This window comes from Lactuca serriola, chromosome 8, assembly GCF_051521515.1.
Source record: "Lactuca serriola cultivar US96UC23 chromosome 8, Lser_US96UC23_V15, whole genome shotgun sequence".
NCBI lineage: Eukaryota > Viridiplantae > Streptophyta > Magnoliopsida > Asterales > Asteraceae > Lactuca > Lactuca serriola.
Window position 1 is genome coordinate 211,059,136 of NC_136415.1, and position 18,477 is coordinate 211,077,612.

At 38.8% G+C, this 18,477-nt stretch overlaps 1 protein-coding gene across 15 annotated transcripts; it reads left to right on the forward strand.

The window, feature by feature from the left end:
* Positions 1–582: 582 nt before the first annotated feature.
* Positions 583–14,093, forward strand: LOC145065531 (translation initiation factor IF-2, chloroplastic-like). 15 transcript variants are annotated; one of them, XR_013688447.1, is made up of 7 exons: positions 583–1,222; positions 1,336–1,378; positions 1,471–2,508; positions 2,609–2,641; positions 3,333–3,424; positions 3,645–3,691; positions 14,076–14,090. XR_013688447.1 is itself a non-coding variant. In XM_079012543.1 (5 exons), the coding sequence occupies exons 4-5, from the start codon at positions 2,167–2,169 to the stop codon at positions 2,630–2,632; spliced, it is 366 nt and encodes a 121-aa protein (XP_078868669.1). In that variant the 5' UTR covers positions 587–1,222; positions 1,336–1,378; positions 1,471–1,581; positions 2,117–2,166; the 3' UTR covers positions 2,633–2,765. The 15 variants fall into 15 exon arrangements, 12 of the variants coding, with proteins under 12 accessions (XP_078868669.1, XP_078868671.1, XP_078868666.1 ...); XR_013688445.1 differs by lacking the exon at positions 14,076–14,090 and having other exon boundaries at positions 588–1,222; positions 3,333–3,392; positions 3,653–3,840; XR_013688446.1 differs by lacking the exon at positions 14,076–14,090 and having other exon boundaries at positions 588–1,222; positions 3,358–3,424; positions 3,645–3,840.
* Positions 14,094–18,477: the final 4,384 nt, after the last annotated feature.

The window sequence follows — 18,477 nt, forward strand, 5'->3', positions numbered from 1 at the left end:
ACGAAATGTCTAACAAAAAGTGAGGACTTTTTTCTATAGTTGTTTATATCTTTTGTAGTACCATAGTTATAAACTATGATATATTTTTTTAATTTTTTTTTTGTAAAATCATAGTTTGATCATGACTATAAGTCGTGATAAATGTAAAGATTATGGAAATTAAATGGTTTTAAAGGTATTGGTGTTACAGTTACCATGCAATTCCCATTACCACCTATCTAGTTTCGAGAATAAAATAACCATTTGCATGAGGTTATATAACTCATTCCACTAGGTAGTCTCCACACTACCTATGGACGACAAAACCAATGAAATAGGGCTAACCAAGGAACCCGTTCAGACACCCAAAATTGTTTATTATTTTCAAAGGTTATAAAATTTATGATTATTTTGTTTTGACGCAATGTCGTTGAGGCATCTGTCATCCTAAAATCGAGTATTATATTATATTATATATACTATTAATTCTTAAAACGTCAAGGAACAGGAACTTTCTTTCTCTTTCTTTTGCTGCCACCGAAGTTTACATTTTCATAAAAAAGCCCCAGTTCTTCTCTTCTTGCCTTTCCTTCTTATCCGTTTCAGTCGCCGCCTTGCCCTTCCTCGTCCAATAAAAATTCGACCGCTTTTCTTCATTTCCTCTTTCTTTCTGCTTACTTCCCTCTCCACCTTCTCTCTCGCGAACACATACAATTCCTAAAATCAGAAAGTACGAATCTACAAAAAACTCTTTATGCTTATGAAATCAGATCAAGGAAACCTACCAGATGAGTCCAGTTCCAAAGCACGAATGTCCTCCTCGATATTATCTGCGATTGAAAGAAAGGTAAAAAGTTCAGTATTCCGCACAAATTTTATAAATATTTAGGGATTAACAGACACAATACAAAAAGAAAATCCGATTACTGAACTACAGATTCCCCCCACCGTCTTTCTCATCTCCGGTCTCTCTCTACTCCTCCAACTTCCTCCCCCGCCTAAAAGGGACCGCTTCCATCGCCACCAATCCCTCTACTTGAAGGAGTTTATACTCAAATCAGGGAGGAAATCATTGTTGAGAAAGAAGCTTCCGAGACTCTCATACGTATTATTGTTCATTGCTGCCTCCACTGCTCGCCATGGAGATTCTCTCTTCAGCTTCCGTTGATTCCTTCTCTTCAAGAACACATGCTCGTCGTCGACTTCCAGGTCCCTTCAGCCCTCTCTCATATGCTGCTTCCAGGTGTCAAGTAGTCTAATTAACTGATTCAAATACCATTAGGCAACCTCAGATTTCTCTAAATTCCAATTTTTTTGTCATGTTATGCTATAACCGGAATGTTTGTGTTTCTGTAGAAGCCTTTTTGTTGATCATCTGCTTTGAAGCTTCAATTTGGAGGTAATTTTTATGGTATTTTCTTTTAATAGATCGTTTGTTTAGTTTAGGGTTTTAGGTATTCCACTGATATTTGTAATTCCTTTCGATTGTAGATGTTGCCACGTTCGATTCGTTTGCTCTCCACCAGTTTGTTGATTACAATTTTGGTGTTAATCGACTCAAGTATGGATGGTTTTCTAGAAAACAGACAGCGATGGATGGGGGTATCTCTTATTTATTTTTTTTATTTTTTTTGGTGAAGACTGAATAACCCTAGAACAATAAAACTTTTATCTGATTTCATTCTTGTAGAAGATTTTTTTAGATCATCACAACTGGCATATGTTTTTATTCTTCTTTTTTCAATCAAACATCGTCACAAAGCGGGACCTGACTTACCTATAAACTCTCAACATGTGTGTCATGTTAGAGTTTTTCAAGCAGATGTGGAAAGAATCTAATGTTTTTGATTTGTAACCTGTTTCTGTATGGAATGTCAACTTATTTGTTAAATTTCTGTTGATGAACTGAACTGACCTAAAATCTATAATACTATATCCTTTTTTGCCTCCAAAAGACCACCAGTTGACCCTTTAATGGCACAAGCAGTTTTATCACCTCCTAATCCAGGAAAGCCCTCGGGTCCCACAAAATTAAAGGAAGCTTTCAGAATGAGAAGTGGGGCAGCTGGTGGGACCCGTAGGTGTATGGTTCAAGATGATAGTGTTCATGATGATGAGGTTGATGTTTCAATTCCAGGGGCAAAAAAGGGAAGAAAGTAGAGTAAAGCTGTTAGGAAAGCAGCTAGGATGCAGGTAGCTCGGGAAGCCGAACCGGTCAAAGTAGAACTAATGGAAGTTGGTGAAGAAGGTATGCTGATTGATGAGCTGGCATATAATTTAGCTGTGAGTGAAGGTGAAATACTAGGGCATCTTTATGCAAAGGGTATTAAGCCTGATGGGGTGCAGAAGCTTGATAAGGAAATGGTGAAGATGGTTTGTAGGGAGTATGAGGTGGAAGTTATTGATGTGGGTCCCATTAAAATATCAGAACAAGCTAAAAAGAAAGAATTTTTTTATAAAAAAGACTTGGATCATTTACAAGATAGACCCCCTGTTCTCATAATCATGGGTCATGTTGATCATGGAAAGGTAATAATAAGTAATAGTTACTGGTTTAAATTGTTTGATTTCCTTAAAAGACTATTTTATCTTTTTTGTTGCTAATATTGTTTTTTTTTGTATATGACAGACAACCCTTTTGGAATTTATCTAGAAAACCAAGGTACAATTTCATCAATATTATTTCTTTTTGATTAAAGAACGAAAAAGATAGTCTTTGTAACATGAAATGTAAATAAAGATTGGATCTTTATGATTAAAGAATGAAAAAGATTGTCTTTATAACATGTTCTTTTCCAGTTTTGGTTATAGAGTTGACTAGGACCAATGAACTGTAGGACCAATGAACTGGATGCTGATTACAAATATCTGTTCTTTCACCTCTAAAATCCAATGACTTGTCTGTGTAAAGGGTTTCCGCCACTGTGCACTAAGTATTGGTGTTGTGTAGGAAAGGGTATTTATGTAATTCGGATATACTGATTACTTACCTGAAACACTTTGTACCCTTTATCTGGGATCTGCTGATCTGCCACTTCCACAGAAGAGGCTCCAAGCTAATGAAAATAAAAATTTGATTAAAATATGCATATAGGGGTAAAATGGTAAAAACATACTTCCACACAAACTTGAACCATAGGACTACCATTATCAGTATTGATAAGCATCCTTGAATCTGTGCCCACCGCAAAAAGATTAGCACGGTTTTCATCATGGAAAAACTTTGGCTTTGCACTGCATAAAAAATAAAAAAATAAATTTTTTTTTTTTTCTTTAAATGCGTTTCATAAACATATAATATATATATATATATATATATATATATATATATATATATATATATATATATATAGGGCTGACTGGGGTGTCTCGACGTAGATGCTTATTATCACCGACCTGGCAAAGAAATCAAGGTAACCGTTGACGAATTTCCTTATAACCTAAGGTAATTAATTTATTGATTTGTCTATCTGATTTTCTTTCAATTCAATGGAGTTGATGTCAATCGATTGTTGAGAGTATGATGAAAACGTGGGATTTTGAATAGTTATTTATTTATTTGATTATTTTTTTTTATATATACATGCTTGCTTCCATATATGGATGCACTTTTGAATGCTATTTGTTATACATCTTTTCCTTTCTACACCGTTTATTTGTGTTAGTAATGCAGGTCTGTATACCCTTGATGATTATTGAAGGCCCTGTTGCTGTAAGTTTTATTTTCTGGGTTGAAGGGTATTTTTGGAAACATTTAGACAAAAAGATCGAATCTTTGAAAATTTTATGTGTATCTCACTGTTCTGGATATAAATTCATCCAAATCAACCCCCTTATATTGGAGACTTTTGTTCGACCTAAGCATATTGACCCAAACCGAGCACACATGATCTCCAAGAATAATAAAATCCAAACACCCATTGTAACATCCTAAAATTCAATGCCAAAAATTTCAATTTCTAAATAAGTTATTATAAAATCAATAATATAAGAAACACCCATCATATCATGTCATGTCAAAACCAAAGTCGAAATAATCAAAACATGTTATCATAAACAAATATCAGAGAGTAATCCCAAAGATCTCGTGTGCGGAAAAACAATAGTGTGATGCGATACGATCGAGCCGACTCCTTTCCTTTGAAAACGAAGTACCTGAAACCAAAACTGAAAACCGTAAGCACGAAGCTTAGTGAGTTCCCCCATCATACCACATACCATATAATCACATAGTGTAACGCCCAGATTCTCAGGTATTGTTAATATGAGTTTTTGGATTAGGCCCTACTCGACGAGTTGGTTTACCTACTCGTCGAGTAGCAGCGAGAAGGATCGTGGGTTAAGTGACCTACTCGACGAGTCCATATGGGACTCGACGAGTAGGAGTTGGCAAGTGAAACCCTAATTCCCGGGGTTTGCACCCCTATTTAAAGGGACCTTAGCCTCCCTTGGACCTCCTTACAGTTCCGAAAAACCCTTGAGAGCCTTATTCGTGTGTGTGCCTTGTGTGTGTGTTTGAAGCTTGAAAGAGAGTCCTTGGAGGGAGAAGACTTGGAGGAGAAGGAGATTGAAGCAATTGGAGTGTGGGAATCAACACTCATCTCAGATATCAACTTCAAAAGGTACCCAAACCGTCATTCTCCTTATAGATTTCCTTTATTGGGTGAGTTTTAGGGTTTTCATGGAATATCAAGTTGGTATGATGAGCTATGGGTTAGATCTGAAGTTGTAACTTCAGATCTGGACTCTCTTTGGATTCTAGAAGCATAAAGTTGCAGCTTTAGTCGTGATTGAGGTCCCCTTTGTGCATTAAGACCCATCAATAGCTTAGATTTGCCATTTTGAGCCTTTAAAGCCATGCATGCACGTAAAGTTTGCAACTTTACGTGATAAGCATGCCCTAGAGCTTAGATCTGTGATTTGGAGCCGCTGCATGGATCAAAATGGATCTGTATGGAAAGAGGACTGAATGGACTCGGCGAGTCGCATGAAGATGGCGAGTCCGATGAAGATTGTAATGAGACTCGACGAGTTGAAGAACAACTCGGCGAGTCGGATGAGTTTTAACCAAGAATATGTTCGCGAATATATCCGTCGAAGTCGCAGGGAGGGAACTTGACGGGTGGCCTTAAGGTCTGATCGGGATTCGAAGGAACTCGACGAGTCACCTCGATGACTCGGCGAGTTGGATTGTGCTTCAAGGGACTCGGCGAGTAACTAGGTGTACTCGGCGAGTTGAGGTCAACATGGACTGTTGACCTTGACTGAGGACTTTGACCTTGATCAGGGGTTGACTATTGGGTTGTGGAGTACCTTATAAGGTTAAAGACTTATGCGTATATTGAACTATGGTTATAGGTGGTGGGGCCTGTGTTGAGTAATCCAAGAGTTGGAGTTTACCTTCCGAGTCGACATCTGCGAGGTGAGTTATCCTCGTTATATCGATAGGGTCTACAGCACCAAGGCTATCCCTTTAGTTGTTATTGTTATGGTATGCTACATGTGGTTATGATATGTTAGATCGGTATCCAGATAGACAGTATGTTGTCATGCTCTTATGATCCGTTAGGATTGATATGTTAGTGACCTGGTTAGGTCGGTGTTTTGGTTATGAGAGATTACTATGATCGATGATCTGTGAGATAGTCATACCTGATATTTGTACATATACGGGTTGATGTGCTTATTGATCTGATTAGATCGGCGTCCTGGTAATTAGGACAATATTATGTTAGTGACCTGGTTTAGGTCGGTGTCTTGGTATATAGGATGATGTTATGTTAGTGACTGGTTAGGTCGGTATCCTGGTTAGGATGTTGCTATGCCTTATGATCTGCTAGATCGATTGGTTTGTCTATGGACTGTTATGTGATTACCTGCTATATGTGTACATGGTTATGGGCTTGTGGATGGGTTGAGGCGGTCCTGCTTTGTGCTGAAGGCCAATATGATGGGTTTTGAGCATTCTAACACTCCCTAAGTGTACATGCAACCCTAATAACCTTGAATCTATGTTTGTCTAATAATCATGCAAAGTTGTTTTCCAAGGTTATGAACCTATCTAGCATACATGGGGTACAATTTCCTTTGTATAAAAGATAGAACTACATACCTTGTTGTTGAAAGTGTTCCTTGAAACCTTGTGAGCCTAGCACCTTAAGTGTGATGCCTCAAATGCTTCACACAACACCAAATGCAAAGAATAAACTTGAGAGAATACTCTAACACATGCAAAATCGGCCAAGCCCTCTTGTTTCTTAGTGTAGCCGATTTTGGGGAGAAACACATTGCTTATATAGTGTGTTGCATTAGGTAAACCCTAATGTAACATGACTCTTCATTTCTTGATCCATGGGTTAACTCCATGGAGCATCCTATGGGCGGAACCCAACATGATAATCCATGGAGCCTCTTAGCCCACTATATAAGATATGGAAGATTTACATAATCTACCCATATATTTAATTAGTTATCTTTTGATCACTTAATTAATTCTAAATTAATTCTTGATCAAAACTAATTAAATAATATTATTAATATATTAGAACTTATAATATATTAATAAACCATATGTGTTATTTCTCTCATTTAGTTTATCCAATTGCATGGTGCCATGCAACCCAAATGGACCATGCCGGGTCGGGTCAAGTACTTACCAGAAATAGTTATGGACTTAGACACCTTATCCAACAGTCTCCCACTTGGATAAGTCTAATAACTATAACTGCAGTACTTCAGGAACCGATCGGCAATCGTAGCTCTTTAAAGGTCTCTCGGAACTGAGAAGATGTTGATACGCTATTTAAGATAAGTGATCATATAATCCTCTGTTCTAGATATCAGCCGGACAATTACATGGAACAGTGTCTTACTCATTGTCCAACAGTTTGTTTCCCGATACCGATTTGTTTGACAAAGAACTTAATTGAACACATCAACTTAGTTTTGACTGGGCCCGATACATAGGTCAAAACAAAATCATCGAGGGGCCCAAATATCAGCTTCTAATCCAAGAAGGAACATATAAACTTTGACTCATATGTTTGTTCTACCACTCATTGAATTATATACAAAAGCACGTTTTATAACATCGAGTTACCAATGCGTTTTCGTACAATCAATGCATAACCAACTCGTAAGTAACAAATCATATCTCTAGGTTTGAAGACTTATATGATATTACCGTCTCACGATCACTCGAGATAAAATTCCATGAAGTGATTCTAGTGAGCGTGGGTTGATTCCAATACTCAGAACTTATGAGCACTCATGATTGTTGTAGCCATGTCTAACACCTTAGACCTCTGCAACCAATCATGAGAGTCTTGATTCATACCTACTTCCGACATATGAACGACTGTGGAGGTTCGAATAATATGATATACCAAACATAATTATTCTGGAAGTCAAAACATGCAAAAGAAATATAGTAAACGATTGACAAAAGATAGCAACACTTTACTCATGAATAAACACAACTTTTATTCATCATCAAATGTCAATTACACTTTACAAATTTCATAATTTATCTAACTACTAAAACGTATATCATCCTTCAGCCCTATGCTCCGAGCATGCTGGAGATGCTTAACCCTACTCAGTCTCTTCGTGAGGGGATCTGTTGGGTTCTCATCCGATGATACCCACTTTGCCACGAGGATTCCTTCTTCTATGCGATGTCTGATAAAATGATATTTTCTATCGATGTGTTTGGATCTCCCGTGATCCCTTGGTTCCTTGGCTAAGGCAACAACACTTTCACTATCACAGAAAATTTCCATAGGCTCCTTTATAGCTGGTACTACTCCAAGGTCTCCTATGAAGTTCTTCAGCCATATAGCCTCCTTTGCTGCCTCGCTCGCTGCTATATACTCTGATTCACAAGTGGAATCAGCCACTATCTCCTGCTTGGAACTCTTCCAAGTGATTGCTCCTCCATTTAGGGTGAAGACCCAGCCCGACTGAGAGCGGAAATTATCCTTATCAGTCTGGAAACCAACATCACAATACCCTACAACTCTCAAGTCATCACTTCCACCGAGGGTAAGGACCCAATCCTTAGTCCTCCGTAGGTACTTGAGGATATTCTTTACCGCAATCCAGTGAGCCTTGCCAGGGTTCCCCTGATACCTGCTAACCATGCTCAAGGCAAAGGCTACATCAGGTCGAGTACAAGTCATAGCATACATGATCGAGCCTATTACCGAAGCATAAGGCACTCGACTCATTTCTGCTATCTCAGCCTCAGTACTAGGGCTTTGTGTCTTACTCAATCTGGCATTACTCTGGATGGGTAACTCTCCTTTCTTGGAGTTCTGCATGCTGAATCTCTTCGACACCTTGTCCAAGTAGGTACTTTGACTAAGTCCAATTAGTCTTTTACTCTGGTCTCTCAAAATCCTTATCCCTAGAATATTGGCAGCTTCTCCTAGGTCCTTCATAGAGAAACACTTCCCAAGCCAGGACTTAACTTCCTGTAGAGTTGGGATGTCATTTTCTGTGAGTAGTATGTCATCCACATACAATACCAAAAAGGTAACTATACTCCCACTAGCCTTGACATACACATAAGATTCATCTTCACTCCTAGAAAAGCCAAATTCCTTGACTTTCTCATCAAAGCAAAGATTCCATCTGCGAGGTGCTTGCTTTAATCCATAAATGGATTTGTCAAGCTTACACACTCTATTAGGGTACTCGTTACTAACAAAACCTTTTGGCTGACTCATGTAAACATCTTCAGTCAACTTTCCATTAAGAAAAGCGGTTTTGACATCCATTTGCCATATTTCATAGTCATGAAATGTAGCTATGGCTAACATAACCCTAATAGACTTAATCTTGGCTACTGGAGAAAAGGTCTCATCATAATCCACTCCAGGAGTTTGAGAGAAGCCCTTTGCAACCAGTCGAGCCTTATAAGTGTGTACATTACCATCCATGTCGTTCTTCTTCTTGAAGATCCATTTGCACCCTACAGTCTTAGGACCTGGTACATTTTCAGCCAAGTTCCAAACTTGATTGTCATACATGGATTGTATCTCGCTATCCATAGCCTCTTTCCATTTAGCAGACTCAGGGCCTGCCATGGCTTCCGCGTAGCTGTTAGGTTCATCCAGACCTACTAGTGTCTCATCACTAATAAGTGTCTCACCTTCCGCAGTAATATGGAAACCATAGTAATGCTCAGGTGCATTCCTAACTCTCGTGGAACGTCTCATAGGTACAAACTCATCAATTGGCTCAACATGAGTTTCCTCCTCAAGTTGAGGGCTAGGGTTTGAAGTTCCTTCACCACTTGACTCTTGAAGTTCTTCAAGGTTAATTTGCCTCCCACTGTCTCCTTGGCTTATAAACTCTCTCTCTCTCTCTCTCTCGAAAGACTCCTCTTCTTGCTACAAAGACCACATTATCACTAGGTCTGTAGAAGAGGTAACCAAAGGATCTTTGTGGGTAGCCGATGAAAATACACCTCTCGCTTCGGGGTTCTAGCTTATCATGAGACTCGCGCCTCACAAAAGCCTCGCAACCCCAAATCTTGATGTGGTCTAGTTTGGGTACTTTACCAGTCCACATCTCGTGATGAGTTTTGGAAACTTTCTTTGTAGGGACTAGATTAAGGATATGGGCGGCAGTCTCTAAGGCATACCCATAAAATGCGATTGGTAGCGAAGCTCGACTCATCATGGAACGAACCATATCCAACAAGGTTCGATTACGCCTCTCAGCTACACCATTCAACTGCGGTGTCCTGGGAGGTGTCAATTGTGAGACAATCCCACATTCCCTAAGATAGTCGAGGAACTCTAAACTAAGATACTCACCACCTCGACCGGATCGAAGCATCTTAATGTTCCTGCCCAATTGATTCTCGACTTCCTGTTTAAATTCCTTAAACCTTTCGAAAGTCTCTGACTTATGCTTGATTAAGTAGACATATCCATATCTACTGTAATCATCAGTAAAAGTCAAATAATAACGATTAGCATCCCTTGTGGCATGTTTGAATGGTCCATACACATCCGTGTGTACAAGGTCCAAGAAACCTTCACCCCTCTCACAAGAACATGTGAAGGGTGACTTTGTCATTTTTCCAAGTAAGCATGATTCGCAACTATCATCTGACTTTAGGTCAAATGACTCAAAGACTCCATCTTTTTGGAGTTGGCCTATGCGTTTCTTGCTTATATGTCCAAGACGACAATACCATACTGATGCTTTATCCAAGTTATTATTATTAGGAGAATCAATACACAAAACATTATTTCCTAAGTTATCTACAACATATACAGTTTCATACACGCCATCACAAGGTAATGCTTTAAAATAAAGACTATTATTAAAGAAAGCATTAATCGAACCAACTTCATTATCAAATGAAAAGGTAAAACCTTGTTTATACAATGCATGAAAGGAAATAATATTTCTTGCCATTTCTGGCGAATAACAACATTTATTCAAATCTAAACTAAACCCACTACTTAGCGATAAAGTATAAACTCCAATCTTGGTGACAGGTGAAGCTTTCCTGTTTCCCATGATCAAGTTTATTCTTCCTTGCTCCACATTCTCACTTCTTCTCAGTCCCTGTAAATTAGAATAGATATGAATACCACAACCGGTATCAAGGACCCATGAGTCAGAATGGGGTGAGTTATTAGATAAGATAGTGTAAATACCTGCAAGGTTGGGTTTGACTTTCCCATCCTTCACATCTTGCTGGTATTTTGGGCAGTTCCGCTTCCAATGTGCCTTTTCATGGCAATAGAAGCATTCAGCCTTTTTTGGGTAAGAAGAAGGAGTGATGAAACCTTTCTTGGTTCCACTTGAAGAAGAGCCATCAAGGGTCCTAGCCTTGGTACCCTTCGAAGAACTCTTTCTCTTCTTCCCTCGTCCTTTCTCGATTGCCAAGACAGGGGTGGAGTTGGTAGGAGTAGGAGTAGAAACAACCGCCTTACCATTAAGACCACTTTCCGCGGTCTTTAAGAGTCCTTGAAGTTTGCTGAGAGTGACCTCTTCCTTATTCATGTGGTATGTGATGCGGAATTGATCATAAAATGAAGGTAAGGAGTGCAAAATGATATTTATTGCAAGCTCCTCGGGGAAGTTCACATTAAGCTTCAGCAAATGGTCCACAAATCTTTGCATTTTCTGCATGTGACCCGTGATGGGCTCACCATCCTTCATTCGATTTGTTATCATGGAGGAGATGATTTCATACCTCTCTTGCCTTGCACTTTGATGGTATCTTTCCATCAAATCTTGGTGCATTTCAAAAGGGTAGAAGTCCTCGTAGGACTTTTGGAGGTCGGCTGTCATAGTGGGCATCATGATGCATGCCACCTTGGTGGCATCCCTTTCATGTGCCCTAAAGTCAGCGATCTGTTGAGGAGTAACAACTGTCTCATCAATCTCCTTAACCTCCTTATCGAGGATATATTCTTTGTCCTCGTAGCGGGTAATCATTCGGATGTTCCTGATCCATTCATTAAAGTTGGATCCATCAAAAGTGACTTTCCCACACAAGTTCATAAGGGTAAAGGAGCCATTAGGATTAGAGCCAGAAGCAGCAGTGTTTGCAGACATCTGAAGAGAAGGAAAAATTTAGTTTAGTTATAGAGATAGTCCTTAATAAAACACCCAAATGTAGTATTAAGGCTAGGACCCAATCACAATATATTATACTTAGAAGAGGTATGCCGTAATCTAAGTAATAACATATTTGAAAGGTAGGTGAATGACGATTCACCAATTTCCACCAAAGACGAAATATTAAAATATTTTAATTTGGTTCTTAGAAACTCCTAGATTCTTTTGAGATTCAATGAACTTTTTAAAGGCATGTTTCAATCTCAAGTGTGCCCTCCAAGTTTTGTGACTGGGATGTTGAGGATCACAAAACGAGGTGTGAAGTAACCATGCAAATTACTTGGTACCCTTAATGTATTACCCCTCAATCGATGTGCCGATTAACCACACACGCTCCATCGATACTATGATAAACATTAAGTCACCCTTTACCTACCTTGTTAAGTTCAAGTTAGTGTGCCGGTTATGCACACACGCTCCACTAACGACTTAGACAAAGTGTAAAGTGTAATTTTAATGGATTAGCACCTTATTCACATTTTTCCTAAAGTAACTAAGATTGGGAATTTAATAAAACATTTAGTTACTTTATAATATTCATCATACTTTTAATGAGAATTTATAAGTCCTTGTCCTACCCGTATGGTTAACGACCCTCTACTAGTCAAGCAAGCGGTGGGTGAGAGTGGACACCCATTAAGTTGCCATTTTATAGGCAACAACCTTATACCCACCTTATAGACTGGCTTCGTGAATGAGGCGTACTAGTGGTAAGACGACTTTGATCTTATACATATATATATATATATATATATATATTATTAACTTATAATATTATAAGTATAAGGGTTGAATTTTAACTTTTTAAAATTCTAAGGGTTGGAACTAAAGTTTTAATCAAGACTTTACTTGTTCCAAAACTTGAGGGCAAGTTTTGTAAACTTTCAAAACTTTTCATTTCTTGTATTAAAAATGAAGACTCTTCATTTTATAACCCATGTGTTCTTTTAATGGTTTTAAAAACAAAGTGACTTTTGGTTTTCCATAACTTGAGGACAAGTTATGGACTCCATTAAAACACATAATGATTATGAATTAATCTACCACATAGGTTACAAATGATTCCTATGATCATCTAAACATCATAAGATCAAGAATATGAATATGAACACATTCATAAATAAAAAATTACACTTAAAACTTGTAATTTTGATAATTTGTCATTGTAAATGGATTAACATGAACATTACACCAACTAAAACAAGTTTTAAAAACACCAAAACAGTTTAGGGTAATGTTCCTAGTCCATTTCCAGCAACAAGAATCGAAATTTTGAAAATTGCAGCCTCTACTCGTCGAGTGCATGAACTGACTCGACGAGTAGCTTGCATTTGGTCATGGACTCGTCGAGTCCCCCCATGGACTCGGCGAGTTCATATGAGCAGAAAGCAGAAAACTCGATTTTTCAAGCAGTTTTGCACAAAAATCAAACAAGCAAGCCTAGGCTCTGATACCACTGATGGGTTTTGAGCATTCTAACACTTCCTGAGTGTACATGCAACCCTAATAACCTTGGATCTATGTTTGTCTAATAATCATGCAAAGTTGTTTTCCAAGGTTATGAACCTATCTAGCATACATGGGGTACAATTTCCTTTGTATAAAAGATAGAACTACATACCTTGTTGCTGAAAGTGTTCCTTGAAACCTTGTGAGCCTAGCACCTCAAGTGTGATGCCTCAAATGCTTCACACAACACCAAATGCAAAGAATAAACTTGAGAGAATACTCTAACACATGCAAAATCGGCCAAGCCCTCTTGTTTCTTAGTGTAGCCGATTTTGGGGAGAAACACATTGCTTATATAGTGTGTTGCATTAGGTAAACCCTAATGTAACATGACTCTTCATTTCTTGATCCATGGGTTAACTCCATGGAGCATCCATGGAGCATCCTATGGGCGGAACCCAACATGATAATCCATGGAGCCTCTTAGCCCACTATATAAGATATGGAAGATTTACATAATCTACCCATATATTTAATTAGTTATCTTTTGATCACTTAATTAATTCTAAATTAATTCTTGATCAAAACTAATTAAATAATATTATTAATATATTAGAACTTATAATATATTAATAAACCATATGTGTTATTTCTCTCATTTAGTTTATCCAATTGCATGGTGCCATGCAACCCAAATGGATCATGTCGGGTCGGGTCAAGTACTTACCAGAAATAGTTATGGGCTTAAACCACTTATCCAACACAATATACCCTATGAGCGGTCCGGGAAGACTGTAGGCCCATGTGGTGGACCAGTCATGCCGAAGGCTCGGGATAGATTCAGACAGACTGTAGGCCCGACAGGGCGGTCCAGTCAGGCCGATGGCCCAGTATGCATGTTGATTGACTGATTATTACTGTTATGTCAGTGTGGTGTTGGTATTTTGCGGGTAGTTCACTAAGCCCTCGGGCTTACAGTTTTCAGTTTACTGTTTCAGGTACTTTAGGAAATCATGGAATTGCAAAGGCATGACCGTATCGCTCCTCATCCTTATGTTATGATTTTTGGGACACTCTGATGGAAAATGATTTGAAAACATTTTGTAAACAATGGTATGTGGTTTTTGTTTATGATTGAAAAAGTTTAAATTTGGTGTGAATTTTATGGATGTTACACATAGCATACATACTGTCGGGCAATTCTTGGGTGCCGGACCTACCCATGTCAAGCCATTCTGGGGTGCCGACTACCTATGTCAAGCCATTATGGGGTGCTGACTACCCGTGTCAGGCCATTCTGGGGTGCCTGCCTACCCTCCGGTCTATCTCACCCGGTCACGAGGACTATTTCACCCCCTACTACTATCACATAATAACATATCATAAACATGTTGTCAGACATATCTGGGGTGTCCGACCTACCCTTCGGTCCTAACAACCGATCGGGGGACTATTCCCCTCCTACTACCACTATCACATAGAAGGTAACTCACCTCACACTGCTGAAGTCCCGCAGACATAACCCCTAGTTGCTGGTTGATAGATTCCCGAACTGTTAATATCAAAACATCATCCAATTAATAATTGGGTTCCAACACATAACCATAAATACCTACTTGGGGATAAATACTACTTTACCGCTAACTTAGCTTTATTCAAGCCCAAGGCCCAATCCAAAGGCCCAAAAGTAAACTTTGAGTCAAAGCCCACATATGGCCCAATTTTCCAAATTGGTCCCAAACCTTTACAAGGTCTTAACATAAGGCCCAACAATTTAGTCCAGTCCAACATTGAACATTCTAATGGCCCAATATCACATAATCATAAAGGCCCAAACTAAGGCCCATCTATGGCCTAATTTTCCAAATTGGGCCTAACTCCTCATATGGGCCTTACCTAAAAGCCCATTAATTATTCTAGTCCGTTTGCTTGATCTGGGGTGGCCCGTTAATAACCCAATCATCAAGGCCCCAAAGAAAGGCCCAACAATAAATCCAAGTGAAATTAGGGTTTCACATAAAATGATGATTATGGTTAAGTTTTTCTCACTTACCCCATTAGGGACTTAATCCATTAAGTCCCACATGGCCTTAGGTTAACTGCAAAGGGTTATTAACTAATATATTAAATTTAATAAACGATTTTAGTGCGGGTCTCGATTGATCCAAAGCCCATATATCCAAAACTAGGGTTTTCTAAACCCTAATTAGGGTTTCCAACCCATTCATAGCCTAATAGGCCCAAAACCAAGTCCTTAAGCCCATTAGGGTTTCCAAGACCCATTAGGGCTTCATTGGGCCCATTAGGGTTTCAAGCACCCCAACCGAATCAAACACAACAAGGCAAAGCACACCGCCATCTGACACGGCGCTCGATGGCGGCAACCACTACCTCACGGTGGTGGTTACGGTTTCTTTTCATTATTCACATTTCTAATTACATTTTACAACGCTAATCTCCAAAATAACTCACACAACTAAGCAAAACACACACACACACACAACCACCTTCTGGTGGCCGACGGTGGCTAGTGGCGGCAACCACCATGGCTGGCGGCCATGGAGGATATCTATTCTGTTTTCCGACCATCAACACCATCTACAACCCATATACGCGCTTCTGATTTGTTCAAAGGGATTAGCCACCCACCTGGCGGCTCACGACGATGACAGCCACCACCTCACAGTGGTGGTGGTGGTCAGTCCTTACGGTTCACAGAATCTCTAGCGGCAACGGACCTGTGACGACGCAACAGGAACGAGGGAGGTGGTGGCGGCACCTTCACGATTTGGTTACGCCTCCGGCAACCATGCCGCGAAGGCACTCATCATTAAGGCAACAAGCGGCGACCTTTTCGTTGTCGAAGGGCAGTAGCAGCGCACGCAGGGCGGTGGTTACGGCTTCCATTGGCAGTTTGGTTGCTCGTGACTGGATGGAGAATGGGTGAATCCGATGATGGCGGCTGTCGGAAGTGAAGAAGGAGGACGATGGAGGAGCGACGGTTATGGCGGCTGAGGTCCGGTGTCTCACAACAACAATCAATCCTCCGACAGGCGTGCTCTCTTTCCGACATAAGGAGGATGGGCTCCAGCTACTGGCTTGCGACCTCGACACGGTGGTGGCGGCATCGAAAAAATAAAAGAATGGAAGGTGGCGGTTGGTTTATCAATTAGGGTTAGGGTTTAGTATGACATGGGTTATATATGGAGGCTGCACACATGAGGGTGACGGGTTCACCCAACTTCTAGCCACTTTGCCAGTATCGGCCCCTCCCCACTAGATTTTTTCCAATTTAAACCTAAATTTTACCTTTTAGCCCCCGACTTCCTAAAATCTTTACAATTTAAATCCAAAATTAACCCCCTTTAGCCCTTGCTTCCATAATTCCTTCCATATTAAGTCCTAATAATTACCAAGCATACCCCCACTTCTAAAATCCTTTCATACTAGGTCCAATACTTACAAAACACCCCTTGTCTTCTAAAATTCTTTACAAATAAGTCCCGAAATTACACTTTAACCCCCGAATAATCCAAATTATAGCATTTGGCTTCCCAAAACCAACACCTTGTTATATAATTATTAATTTTAGGGCTACGATTCATTCATTAATTTCATCTATTTATTTGTTAAATAAACGAGGTGTTACACCCATATCACAAAAAATCACTTTAATAACATCCACCCATAGGTCCTTAGTAGTACTTAGGAACCGTCACTTTCATTTGTGCACCAAGGCTCTATTAAAAGTGTATAAACTTCCAACCCCTAACCCACTTCTAGCCAGAACTTTCTTCCATTTTATCAACGTTAGATTCTTTTCACCCATATCATCCCCAAAAGAATATGTTCCTAATACATTCGAGGTGGTTAATGACAACGACGTGCACTTTAAAAATACTCATGTAATAAATGACAATACTTTCCAAAAAATATTTCATTGAATTAATATCCCCCCCCCCCCACAAGATAAAGTCTTAATTTTCCAGTTTGAAAGCTAGCTTTGAATTTATGAACAATCACTTTCCATCCATTAACTCGAGTCATATTAGCTCCGAACGGGATTCCAAAACAAACAAATAGAAGTTTAAAGGCATCTCAACTTATAAAATCAACCATATTTTTTTACCTCTATGAAACAACACTCTAACCTTAATTAACTTACTTTTAAGTAAATTAATTTTCAATCTAGATGTAAAAAAGAAAACATCAAAGAAACCTCATAATATTCCGAGAATTTTCCTCTGACCACTCTCCCAAAAAAATGACATCATCTGCATAAAAAATATGTTAAATACACAAATCATATGTTCTAGTATTTACCCCACGTAGAGGAGTTGATTGCCACACCCTAAAACCGAGAACGGCGGAAACGTTCTGGGGCGGAGGACGTCATGTATGCATCACAACAAATGTAAAGTAGTAAACAAGCAACAACATCATCCATTGCATTAATAGTATAATTTTAGTTACAAGTGTTTTCTTTCATAGTACAAGACATGATGATAACTTATCAAAATAAAATACGAGTCTTGACTGCTCCGTCTTCTCTAAACCTTGTATCGACACCTGTCTATTTGTAACCTGAGAATATAAGTTATTTTGAAAGAGTAAATCAGCATTTAAGCTGGTGAGTTCATAAGTATTTAATGTCATTGCTTTGATTAGTTGATATGAAAGACTGGTAAATGAATGATGAAACATTTAGTATAAGTATGAAAAGCTCTAGAAAATCCCATATTTCCTACTAGTATAAAAGTAGTCTTCTACCAAGACTCGAATGTTTTGAAAGTAGTCTTTTACCTAGACCTGACTGTTTTGAAAGTACGCATCTCTTGAAAATGTGATGGTTTTTCCCCGTTTAAATATTAGTTATATATCATGTATACATATATGGTTATAAATGTTCCATCAGTTAATTTAGTTCTGATACTCGTAGATTGCAATGGTGTATAAACCTACTTGGTCACTCATCAATTACATTCTAGTAAACTATTATAGGAATAGTTTAGAGTAAACAAAACATTTTCCCTACTACAAGAAATTACACCAGAGTCAGTTCATTCATGAGTCCAGACTACATGTTATATGAAGGAATACTCTTACATGAATACTTATACATGAATACTTTTACATAGACATTATATGGCAAATTACTACTACATGTTATATGAAGGAATACTCTTACATGAATACTTATACATGAATACTTTTACATAGACATTATATGGCAAATTTCTATTACATGTTATATGTCTAGATACGGTTATATTGTTCGCCTTTCTATCTTTACCTTGTGATTCAATCACATCATCGACGAGATAGACTGGGACTTTATCTCCTAGTACCACATCATACTTTGAGGGACTAACCATTCCGACAACCACTGTTAGCTACAGA